Source organism: Denticeps clupeoides, chromosome 1 (assembly GCF_900700375.1).
Source record: "Denticeps clupeoides chromosome 1, fDenClu1.1, whole genome shotgun sequence".
Taxonomy (NCBI): domain Eukaryota; kingdom Metazoa; phylum Chordata; class Actinopteri; order Clupeiformes; family Denticipitidae; genus Denticeps; species Denticeps clupeoides.
In genome coordinates this window covers 41,045,401-41,058,640 of record NC_041707.1, presented here as the reverse complement: position 1 = coordinate 41,058,640, position 13,240 = coordinate 41,045,401, and the positions used below count along the sequence as shown (strand labels likewise).

Below are 13,240 nucleotides of genomic sequence, written 5' to 3'. Positions count from 1 at the left end.
ATGTGCAGATCTGCTAGGTAGCAGAACTCGATAGGCAGCATGTTTCGACAGAACACCTGTGTTAATTAGAGAGGAGATAGAGAGGGGATAGCCTAACATATGAAACAGGAAAAACCCACAGTGTAATCCATTTATTTCTTTTTATTTATTTATTTATTTGTTTGTTTATTAGAATTAGAGCATAAGCAGTAACAATATTCTCAAAAGGTTACAAAAGAAAACAGCTAAAACTCTCAAATCTAGACCCCAATAAAACCAAGAAAAATAAATAAAATTATAGATAGATAGATAGATATAGATAGATACATACACATGCAGATAGTACACCCCAAAAAAAAAAAAAAAAAAAAAAAAAGAAACAAAAAAAAGCAGCCTACAATCCACCCCCACCATCAACCTACACAAAAATAAATAAGTAAATAAATACATTTAAAACCACCTCTGCAGAGCTCCACCGAGACACGGACTGTATCACCCAGGACCAGAAGGGAAATTCTTATTCCTAACCAGATCCAGAAAACTACCCCATATCTTTTTAAATGTCTTAAGGGAACCCCTAAGTGAAAGTCTTATCCTTTCCAGTTTAACAAAATAAAGAATATCTCGTATCCAGTGAATCTGGCTGGGAGGTTTTGAGGATTTCCAGGTAGAGAAGGCCAGCATGTCCCTTTGATGAACAGATAATGAAGAACGTGAGGGGAAAACCCCAGACAATGCCCCAAGTGGGTTGGGCTCTATTCTTTCCCCCACAAATTCTGACAACATGTCAAATATTTCAGTCCAGTACTGGTGTAAAGAAGGGCAAAGCCAGAACATATGAATAATATTGGCAGGGGACTGCTGACATCGGTCACACAAAGGACTGACACCCTCATAGATTTGTGATAACCGCAGCTTAGTGTAATATGAACGGTGTAAGATTTTAAACTGTATGAGGCCAAGTCTAGCGCAACTAGATGATCCATGAACTCGCAGCAAAACCTCCCCCCAAATCTCATCAGGAATTTCCTGTCCCAAATCCTCTTCCCAAAGTGTCTTCAGAGGGGTTAGTGAATTAGTACATATATTAAAAATCTGATTATAAGTATGAGAAACCGAACCTTTCAGAGATGGAGTTGGTTTAAGAAGGTCATCTAAAACAGAGTCTGGGGGTAGATTGGGAAATGTGGGAAAGGTATGATGAGCAAAGCTACGCACCTGCAAGTATCTAAAGAAATGATGCTGAGGAAGAGAATATTTATGAAGCAGTTGAGAGAAAGAGGCAAAGACATTGTTAATTGAGATTGATGCATGGTCTGATAAGGCAATGGCATCATATTTACAGTCTGATATGGATGAAAGTAATCTATTATACACCAAAAGATCGATACATGTAAAGGTATGGTGAACTTGAGAAAAAAAGGAGTATTCACGTTTAGTAGGATTGAAGAAATGCCAGGCATCAGAAACTGCATATTCTTTCATAAAAGATAAAATAACCTTAGCCAACTTAGAAGGAGCACAAACTGCAGAAGAAGAGCGGTCCAAATGGGGATTAAGCCAGCAATTGAAGTCACCCCCCAATATTAGATACTGTGTAGACAAATCAGGAATCAATGAAAAGAGACGTTTGAAGAAACCCTCATCGTCATAATCGGGGGCATAAAATATTACATGGGCACCTGCGTGATGAAGATAATGAAAGATCTTACTACGTTTTATAGGATTGTTGAGCCCCCTACAATTGAGACTAGTAAATAAAATGTTGCCCCCACCCTGGTCATAAATTAAAAAAAAAGAGGAATGTTGTCTCAAAGTAGAACTCTGCAATAAAGTGGTAAGTGAAGTAAGCTGAATATAAAATAAAGTTAAGAAAGCATAATAAAACAAAAAGGAAAAGTAAATAACTGAAAAAAAAACCAAGACCCTACCCCACCCAACCTAGCAGAAGCCCCCAAAACTGGAGGCCCGCCACCCACCCCATAACACACCATCTTCTTGGCACGTCCGTGGATGGTGCAAGTAACCTACTGCCCATCACTACAAGACGTTCCTAATGAAGAGTGACAAATTGGAATTCCAATAACCATGCACAAAAATAAATAAAGTTAGCCCTTAATAACAAATTTCACTAACCCTCAGTAGGAAAAACAGGATTAGTAAATGAAACATAAACCTACAACTTGAAAACACCGGCAATATTAATTTGCATTCACAATACCTAAAAGAAGGCAAAGTATATCTTCATAAAAATAACTACACACACACAATCTAAATTTCTAAAGGTAGCACCAAGAAAGAAAGATTGACATCATAGCTCTTATGAGACTCTTTAGTACAAACCCGGGAACATGAATTCCGCAATGTTACCAGCAAAAATGGGACGTTAGCTAATTAGCTAGCTAGAGGGAGTCTGGAACCACCACCTTTTTCACTTTCTTCTCAATGAAGTCCAGCACCAAAGCGGGATCCTCGAACCTGTGGGTCTGAACGTTGGCCAGTGTAATGCGCAGTGTGGCCGGATAGAGAAGTCCAAACTTAATGTTCGAGCAGCAACGCTTCACGTTAGCGAATGTCGCTCTTTTCTTCGCCACCGCCGCTGTAAAGTTCGGGAAAATAGAAATCTTCTTACCCATGTAGAGAAAAGGAGACATTTCTTCAGGTTCGCCATCTTTGGACCTGGGACGTGAGGTACGGTGAGCACGATCCGGTACAGGTTTCTCATCAAGACCGAGTAGGGCCTGCAGGAACTGCGCCACAAACCCCGCCAGACACCTCGGGCAGTCCCACCAAGCAAACATTATTCAATCTGGAGCGACTTTCCAGGTCTTCACATTTCCTGGACATGTAATCTACCTGTCAGCTTACCATCATGATCGTTTGCCGAACGTTCGAGATTAGCAATTGTCTCTCCTTGTGCAGCCAACCTGCCATCAAAAACTTCCACAGCTGCCGTTATCTCCCTTCGGACAGTTTCCTAAATAATAGTCAAATTTATCAAGGATGTCGGTTCGCATCTCGTCCATCATTCGTCTCATACCCAGCAATAAACTTTCGTTAGCGTCCAACTGTGAAGTAGCTTCCAGCTCAGGAGAAGACCGATGTATACTGCGGCCTGACTAAGATTGCTCGGTTTTTCTGCGGTTAGCCATTGTGCCATACACAAAAAAAAATAAAATAAAATAAAAATAAAAAATAAATAGGCGAGCAGCTTTGGCACTAATGTTTGGTGCGAAAAAGACGGCAAATCAAGTGCACTTAAAAAGTAAAAATTATATAAAAAGTCACCCTTCTGAGGAGCCACTGGAAAACACGTCTACGTCCCCCCTGTCTCCGCAGCGCCCCCCTCGTAATCCATTTAATTCAACAAAGTAACTCTATTCTGATTATCACTAATTTAAACAGTAATTGTAACAAAGTACAGTTACTCAAATTTTGTATTCTAAATACATTACGCTGTTACATGTATTCGTTACTCCCCAACAATGTGGACGTGTTGGAGTTGTTCCGATCTCAGCAGAAAAAAATTGCTGAACTTGAATGAAAAGTATTAGCTCTGTTCGATATCCAGGAAATGGAAAAGCACCTGGACACACGGAACACCGCCAGAACTCGAAATTGTTACACTCGCACTTAATCAGATCAGCCTATGATAATATCTCATGTTTCACCCGGGACACCTGCGGCTTATAGAGCAGTGCAGCTTATTTTTATGCAGTTTCTTTTTTTATTTAAATTTAGTAGGTGTGGAATATATAACACGCACATATGCATACACACACATACACTGTATATGTGTATGTGCTCTATAGTGTGGAATTTATGATACTTTAAAAGACAAGGCTAAGAAAAAAAAACTCCCTCACTCTACACACGGGTAGGGCTTCTCTCCAGTATGTAGCATCTGGTACCATTTAAGGATTAATGGATGTGAAAACTTTTTCCAACAGTCTACAAACTGGTAGGGCTTCTCTCCAGTATGCATCATCCGGTGCCATTTAAGGGTTAATGGTTGTGAAAACCTCTTCCCACACTCTACACACTGGTAGGGCTTCTCTCCAGTATGTTTCATGCGGTGTATGTTAAGGTGTGATGCTTGTGTAAAACTCTTCCCACACTCTACACACTGGTAGGGCTTCTCTCCAGTATGTGTCCTCTGGTGGACTTTAAGGCTTGATGCTTGTGTAAAACTCTTCCCACACTCTACACAATTGTAGGGCTTCTCTCCAGTATGTGTCCTCTGGTGGACTTTAAGGCTTGATGCTTGTGTAAAACTCTTCCCACACTCTACACACTGGTAGGGCTTCTCTCCAGTATGTATCAACTGGTGCCTTTTAAGGATTAATGGTTGTGAAAACCTCTTCCCACACTCTACACACTGGTAGGGCTTCTCTCCAGTATGTATCATCTGGTGTGTTTTAAGTTCTGATCTTTGTGTAAAACTCTTCCCACACTCTACACACTGGTAGGGCTTATCTCCAGTATGTATCATCTGGTGCCTTTTAAGCTTTGATCTTTCTGAAAAACTCGTCCCACACTCTACACATTGGTAGGGCTTCTCTCCAGTATGTATCATCTGGTGTGTTTTAAGGTCTGATCTTTGTGTAAAACTCTTCCCACACTCTACACACTGGTAGGGCATCTCTCCAGTATGTTTCATCTGGTGTTTTTTAAGGTCTGATCTTTGTGTAAAACTCTTCCCACACTCTACACACTGGTAGGGCTTCTCTCCAGTATGTATTCTCCAGTGGGCTTTAAGGTATTTTGCATGTGAAAAACTCTTCCCACACTCTACACACTGGTAGGGCTTCTCTTCAGTATGTATTATCTGGTGTTTATTAAGGTCTGATCTTTGTGTAAAACTCTTCCCACACTCTACACACTGGTAGGGCTTCTCTCCAGTATGTATCATCTGGTGCCTTTTAAGGTTTAATGGTTGTGAAAACCTCTTCCCACAGTATACACACTGGTAGGGCTTCTCTCCAGTATGTATCATCTGGTGTTTTTTAAGGTGTGATCTTTGTGAAAAACTCGTCCCACACTCTACACACTGGTAGGGCTTCTCTCCAGTATGTGTCCTCTGGTGGACTTCAAGCTGTGATGGTCGTGAAAAACTCTTCCCACACTCTACACACTGGTAGGGCTTCTCTCCAGTATGTATCCTCTGGTGGACTTGAAGCAGTGATGGTCGTGAAAAACTCTTCCCACACTGTACACACTGGTAGGGCTTCTCTCCAGTATGTAGCTTCTGGTGGACTTGAAGGTGTGATGGTCGTAAAAATCTCTTCCCACAGTGTCCACACTGGTAGGGCTTCTCTCCAGTATGTATCCTCTGGTGGACTTTAAGGTATCCTGCACATGAAAAACCCTTTCCACACTCAACACATTGGTAGTTCTTCTCTCCAGTATGTATCATCTGGTGTTTTTTAAGGTTTGATCTTCGTGAAAAACTCTTCCCACACACTACACACTGGTAGGGCTTTTCTCCAGTATGTATCATCTGGTGTATTTTAAGCTGTGATCTTTCTGAAAAACTCTTCCCACACTCTACACACTGGTAGGGCTTCTCTCCAGTATGTATCATCTGGTGTTTTTTAAGGTTTGATCTTTGTGAAAAACTCGTCCCACACTCCACACACTGGTAATTCTTCTCTCCAGTATGTATTATCTGGTGTTTATTAAGGTTTGATCTTCGTGAAAAACTCTTCCCACACTCTACACACTGGTAGGGCTTTTCTCCAGTATGTATCATCTGGTGGACTTTAAGGGATCCTTTACATGAAAAACCCTTTCCACACTCCACACACTGGTAGTTCTTCTCTCCAGTATGTATCTTCTGGTGGACTTTAAGGGATCCTTTACATGAAAAACCCTTTCCACACTCCACACACTGGTAGTTCTTCTCTCCAGTATGTATCTTCTGGTGCGACTGAAGTTTTTCTACTTGTATAAAACTCTTGTTAGACTCTTGTTTGCATTGGAATGTCTCTGCAGTTGTGTTCCTCATTCTTCTCTTGACAACTTTGGTTCCAGCTGTAGTAAAAGGTAAAAACACGTTCATAAAGATACACACGAAGCACGTTTCTTAAAAGATTAAGTTATTCAACTAAATAATCTCTTAATACTGGCCAAAAGAGAAAAAATCAGGGGAAGTCACCAACAATATCATTTCCTATTTATAGGAAAACATATAGGAAATATTTAATATTACATGTGTTCAGTAATTTGTTTTTAAATCCTGCTCAAAAAACATAATTTCAGTAGAGTTGTATTTAATTTTTTACCAACATTCAAATATTTTAAGAATAAAAGCTTCAATGAGACTTCACAGACAAATTATAACCAACATTTTAAGGGACAATTTATTGCCGATAAGATGGTGGCACGGCGGTATCTCAGTAGAAGACAGAAGAAAGAGGCGCTCTGCGTGCTTTACAGAGCTGTTGGCGATCTGCATAATGTACGCCCCAACGGACTGTTCTTTATCGCCGGAGATTTCAACCATGCAAAGTTCTGCCTAAATCCCATCAAATTGCGACGAGAGGAGATCTAGTATAAGCTAACGTCATTAGTGCGTGCTGGGTGGAGCCCAGCCCCCATCTTGGCCAATCAGATCACAGCACTGTTCTGCTAATTCCAGCATGTTCATGGAGGCTGTAGCCAATGGCGACAACACCATCAACTTGGAGGAGTACATGACATCAGTAAACAGCTACATCAGCCAGACCACAACATCCCTGGAAGATGCTCAGAGAATGTGCAGACCAGCTGGCAGATGTTCTCACCGACATCCTCAACATCTCACTTAGCACTGCCTTTGTGTTCCTACGTGTCTCAAGGCCACCACCACGTACCTGAGCCGAAGAAGTATTCAGTGTCGTGTCTCGATGACTACAATCCTGTTGCACTTACACCCATCATGATTAAGTGCTTTGAGAGGCTGGTCATGAAACATATGAAAACCCTGCTGTCCTCCACCCTGGACCCACTGCAAATCGCAATTCCGAACCGCTCCACGTACGATGCCATCTGACCCTCACCCACCTAGACAATAAGGACACATATGAACTATTGCTGTTCGTAGACTTCAGCTCAGCATTCAACACAATCATTCCTCAGCACCTGGTCGAGAAGCTGAGCCTGCTAGGCCTGAACACCTCCCTTTGCAACTGGATCTTGGACTTCCTGACTGAGATTTCAGTCTGTCCAGATCAGGAACAGCATCTTCAGCACCACCACACTGAGCACTGGAGCTCCTCAGGATTGTGTGGAGCTCCTTTAGTCCAATTCTGGTCACCATGATGACCCACGACGGTCTCATCAGCAAGAACGATGAATCAGCATATAGAGAGGATGTGCAACGAATGACGGACTGGTGTAAGGCCAACAATCTATTTCTAAATGTGGACAAAATGAGGATTGTTGACTTCAGAAGACAAAAGAGGAACTACTCTCCACTGAACATCAATGGATCTTGTGTGGAAATAGTCAAAATCAAGAGGAGAACCTCTCCTGGAATCTTAACACCAGCTAAACAGCCAAGAAAAACCAACAGCGGAGGCTGAGGAAAGCCTATCTCCCACCACCTATCCTCACCACTTTCTATAGAGGGACCATTCTAATTGACAGCATTCTAACCAGCTGCATCACTGTCTGGGAACTGCACCAGACCGCAAGACCCTACAGCAGATAGTGAGGACAGCTGAGAAGATCATTGGAAGGAGTGCCATTGCCCGTGAAGAAGATGTTACAGACCGTCTGTCCCTTCTGAAGTGATGGGAAATTAAGATCTCTAATAAGATGGACGAGGTAACAGTGCTAACCCGCTCCCAGATGAAGTACCGGCTGTGTAGCATAATGATGCTAACGGAGACCTGACTAACACCGCTAACTCTGGACACAAGTGAGGTGTTGCCCGGATTCCAACTGCTGGAGAGGATGAGGGAGAGCAGCAAGAGGAAAGGAAGGGGAGTGTTTGTGAACGACAGATGGTGTAAACCTGGGCACGTCACTGTGAAAGAGCAACTCTGCAGCAGAGACATTAAGCTGTTAGCCATTAGCATGCATCCGTACTACCTTCCCAGGGAATTCTCGCGTGTATAACAGTGTATGTCTCCACCTCAGCCAACGCGGAGGCAGCCTCTCCACTCTGTAGTCAGCAGACTACAGACTCAAAGAGCCCTCTTTTTCAATATCGGGGGATTATAATCATGCATCACTGGACAGCACACTACCCACCTTTACCCAGTATGTGACACGCCCCACCAGAGACAATAACATAAGACTTACTGTATGCCAACACAAAAGAGGCATAATGTTCGTCACCCCTCCCTCCCCTGGGAAGATTAGAATACAACCTGGTTCACCTTGTCCCTGTGTACAAGCCCTTAGAGCGCAGGGAGCCACCAGTCACCCGTACAGTACAGAGATGGTCTGAGGAGAGCGAGGAGGCACTTAAGGACTATTTTGAGTCTACTGTGTGGGAGGTGCTCTGTGATGACCACGGGGAGGACATCGACAGCCTTGTCACCTGCGTCACGGACTACATTAACTTCTGTGTGGATAACACCGTACCCACCAGGACTATGCCATGCTCCTTCAACAACAAACCCTGGATTACCCCAGAAATAAAAGCAGTCCTCAGGCAGAAGAGGAGGGCCTTCAAATCTGGAGACAGGGAGGAGCTGAAAAGGGTGCAAAGGAAGCTGAAAGGACTGATCAGGGAGGAAAAAAAGACTATATGCAGAGGATAGAATACCAGCTTCAGCACAACAACCTGAACAAAGTATGGAGAGGCCTTAGAACTTTCTCAGGCCACAAAGATAAGAACTCTCTGCTGGTGGGGGATGTGAGGTGGGCAAAAGAACTGAATCAAAGTTCATCCGGAATTCAGTCTTCAACATTGGCTGCAGACATCCCCACACCCACTGCTGTACCACCTCAGCCACTAAAGACACTGCTCACTCCTCCACACCCCCAAACACAACTTCCAGTACGCATCCAGCACACAGTTCCAGTCTGTCTGTCTCAACCATCCGGGTCAGGTGGCAACTAAGGAGGATTAAAGCAGCAGAACTAGATGGCATCAATTCAAGGGTCATCAGGTCCTGTGCAGATAAAATATGTGCGGTGATGGAGCACATTTTCGACTTGACATGCCACCTGACCCTGGAGCAGCTAGTCCTGGCTCAGCTTCGGCCCCTGGTGAGCTCATCACTGGACCCACTTCAGTCTGCCAACAAGCCTGGCACTGGAGTGGATGATGCCATCATTCACCTCCTATATCGTTCCTGGAGACCGTTGGGAGCACTGTGAGAATCATGTTCATTCATTTCTCCTGTGCCTTCCAACACCTTCCCACAATCCTGAGGGACAAGCTGGAGCTCACAGGAGTGAATCATCACCTCACAACTTGGATCCTGGACTACCTGATCAACAGACCACAATATGTGAAAACTCAGTACTATGTGTCCCAAAGACGGGTCTGCAGTAAGGGAGCCCTACAGGGAACGTTTCTGGCACAGTTCCTCTTCACCATGTACACTGCAGACTTCACCAACTGCTTCCTAAAGAAGTTCTCTGATGACTCTGCAATAGCTGGCCTCATCACAAATGGGGACGACAAGCAGTAAAGAGAACTGACCAGGCAATAAACCTCGACAGGAAAGGGCAGAGCAGTCTGTAACTGCTGCGGAGGCTCAGGTCTTTTGGGGTGAAGGGCCCACTCTTGGAAGACCTTTTATGACTCTGTGGTGGCCTCAGCCATCTTTTATGGTGTTTTCTGCTGGGAACAGGAAGAGACTGAACAGGCTGACCCAGAGCTCTGATCTAGGATGCCCTCTGGACCAAGTGGAGGTGGTTAGTGACAGGAGAATGGTGGACCACATCTCCCACCCCATGCAGGAGACCCTAACAGCACTGAGCAGCTCCTTCAGTGGCAGGCTGCAGCACCCACAATGTGGGACGGAGAGATTCAGAAGGTCTTTCCTGCCAACCGCTGTCAGGCTCTACAACAGCTGACTACACAAACACACACATCTAGTACATATTCTCCACTTCTCTTAAATGCAATATGTGTATATCTACCCACTCTGTACATATGTAAAATCTTACAAATATATCTTGTATATACTTTTACAACTCACATTCACTGTTTTATTTTTTCTATTCTAGGACTATTTATTTGCTTATTTGTACAGTGAACTTATATATTATACAGTTGACAGTGTCTGTGCTTTTGTCTTATCTTGTACTGTCCACTTCCTGCTGTGACAATGTAAATTTAATAATAACTAGTAATGGACCATCTTATTTTATATTGAATAATATTATCTATTAATGCACCGTTCCATTTTGCACAGCAATATTTGCACTATTTTTTGCACGTTTATTACTCATTTCAGTAGTTTAGCGCTGACTGTCTCGTTGTTGTCTACATGTTTTAGTTAAATACTAATCTTGCACTACCTGTTTGGACTTGACGTGGCCCAGTTTGTCTGTGTCACACATGTGCACTTTATGTCAGTACGTAACTTTGTTTAATTGTTCAAATGTTCCGGAGAAACTTTATTTGGTTTCACTATGTGATGTCAATAAAGCTGAAATGACAATAAAGTCAACTTCAACTATGGTGACAGGGCCACATGTTAATCACTCACCAGAGTTGGAGATGTTCTTCTCGTCACTTCCTGTTGGTTCCAGAGTTTTACCGTGGTCCAGTCGTGTAAGAACAACTGATAACATCTTCAGTGGAACGTGTGTGTTGTTCTGGACCACAGTCCTGGTCTCAGTGGACGACAGAGACAGACTGGGATCCATCCTGGGAACCTGGGACAAAGCGGGAGACGTTTCACTTATTCACCAACAGCAACAATTAGGGTGGTTGGAAGTTGGACGTAATTTACTCCGACTTTTCATATTTAAATACGATTGTGGGTCAGAGTTCGAAAAGGCTCAACAAATATAGACACAGTGTGAGCACTAAAAGTGAAAGGCAGCAGAAACCATTCTGAATTGTTATTTACCAGCTCATTTTAATTCTGAACACATGACAATAATCAAACCTTAAATGTCAAAAACAGGAGAAGCTAAAAGCTATAAAATACTTTACAACAAATCAACAGGAACTACCTGATTTGGACAGGTAACCCAATTTGATTTGCGCATGTGCAATAATGCCACTAGGGCTGCAACTATCGAATATTTTTGGAAGAGTATTCTGTCGTTTTTTTTCTTCATCAATTAATCGCGTAAATCATACTTTCGCGTTTTAAAGAAAATACTCTTAAAATGTTATTCCTCACAAAAGTTTTTTATTCAAACTCAATACTTTTATTAAATCAAAGCTTAAAACCTTTGGGTTACTGGCTCCAGAACTAATAATTTAATCAATCTTTCTGTGAAAAAATCATGATGAACATGAAAAAAAAACTATGAAAACTAGGTTAGCCTATTTGTCCTTTGTTTTATTTTAATTTAAAAAAAGAAAAAGGGGTAAACCCCCTGCTATAGCCCATCTGAAAATATAGAGAAAAAAAGTATAAAGGTACAAAATAGTAAAAAGAAAATACAGGGTGGGCCATTTATATTAGATTTTCCGGCGGCGCCACGAGCAGGCAGCGGCTAAAGCGCTCCAGGGAATTCGGTGTTTTTATACTGATTCCTCTCCGTTTTTTCATTTTGTTTGTGATCAAATACGATGCGTATCACTTACAACAGACATACTTTGCTCGAAATCGGAAGAAAATGCACAATTCCTCCGGCAAGTGTGCTGTCGGAGACGCTACGGAGCCAGGCCGAGGCAACGAGGCGAAAGCGTTGTTTCCGGAAACAGAAGCGGGGCAAGCGTGCTGGGTTGAGCGCGAGGCTAAAAGCTAACCCGGCTCCACCGGCACTTCCAGCTGTCCTGCTCTCCAACGTTCGCTCACTGGACAACAAAATGGACTATCTGTGGCTCCAGCAATCAAGCCAGCGTGAGATAAAGAACTGCTGCGTTTTTATCTTTACGGAAACGTGGCTGAACGCGGACATTGTGGACTCGGCTATCCAGCTAAGCGGGCTAGCATGCTATCGGGCAGACAGAGAAGCCTCTTTGTCCGGTAAGAGCCGCGGAGGCGGTTTGCGCGTCTACATCAACCAACTCTGGTGCACGAACTCTGCTGAAGTGAGTCGACACTGCTCACCACAGGTAGAGTTTCTCATCATAAAGTGCCGCCCGTTTTACCTGCCGAGAGAATTCTCCGTGGTGCTAATCGTAGCCGTGTACCTGCCGCCTAGCGCTAATGCTAACCTGGCGCTAGCTGAACTGTACGAGGCTATCAGCAAGCTCCAGACCACGCACGTGGACGGATTTCTCATCATTGCCGGCAATTTTAACCACGCGAACTTGAAGTCAGTTTTCCCCAAATTCCATCAACATATGGACTTTGCTACCAGAGGGGAGAACTGCCTGGATAAAGTCTACACCAACGTGCGTGGTGCCTACAAAGCAGCAGTGCGCCCACACATCGGTTCCTCAGACCATGCCACAGTGATGTTGCTGCCTGCATACTCAACACTGCTGAAACGCACAAGACCTGCCAGGAAGACCATCAGAGCCTGGCCCAGTGGAGCCGTCTCAGCACTCCAGGACTGTTTTGAGTGCACGGACTGGAATATTTTTAGAGAGGCGGCGATGTACAACGCCTGCGTTAACCTGGACGAGTTTGCGGAATCTGTGACTTGTTACATCTCCAAATGCATAGAGGATGTTACAGTCCTAAAGAACATCACCACCAGAGCCAACGAGAAGCCCTGGTTCACACCACAGGTGCGTGCATCCAGGCTGTCACTCAATACAAGCCAGCACCAAGCAGCTGTACCGGGGATGCCACACTCCCCGAGGAGCTGAACAAGTTCTACGCACGGTTCGATACACTGAACAACACGCACACGACGAAAGCCATGCCTCCCATCACCCTGCCTGCAGCCGATGTGAGGAGAACCCTCGCCAAGGTTGACCCACGAAAAGCTGCAGGTCCAGACAACATTCCTGGTCATGCTGATCAGCTAGCCGAGGTGTTCACAGACATCTTCAACACTTCGCTGAGCCAGATGATCGTCCACCACCATCATCCCAGTGCCGAAGAAATCTTCAGATTCCTGCCTGAATGACTACCGGCCCATCGCTCTGACCCCCATCACCATGAAATGCTTTAAGAGACTTGTCATGGCACAGGTGAAAAGCAACCTCCCTCACTCACTGGACCCTCTGCAGTTTGCT

The 13,240-nt window shown here is 43.9% G+C and overlaps 1 protein-coding gene across 1 annotated transcript in view; it reads right to left on the bottom strand.

The window, feature by feature from the left end:
• Positions 1 to 1,149: 1,149 nt before the first annotated feature.
• LOC114793095 (oocyte zinc finger protein XlCOF6-like) overlaps positions 1,150 to 13,240 on the bottom strand; it is a 29,845-nt gene continuing 17,754 nt past the window's right edge. The window contains exons 2-4 of the mRNA XM_028984783.1: positions 10,638 to 10,806; positions 8,738 to 8,740; positions 1,150 to 6,012 (exon numbers count right to left, since the gene is read on the bottom strand). Of these exons, the coding sequence (XP_028840616.1) occupies positions 3,842 to 6,012; positions 8,738 to 8,740; positions 10,638 to 10,797 (2,334 nt within the window). The 5' untranslated portion in view covers positions 10,798 to 10,806 and the 3' untranslated portion in view covers positions 1,150 to 3,841. The remainder of the gene's footprint in view (positions 6,013 to 8,737; positions 8,741 to 10,637; positions 10,807 to 13,240) is intronic.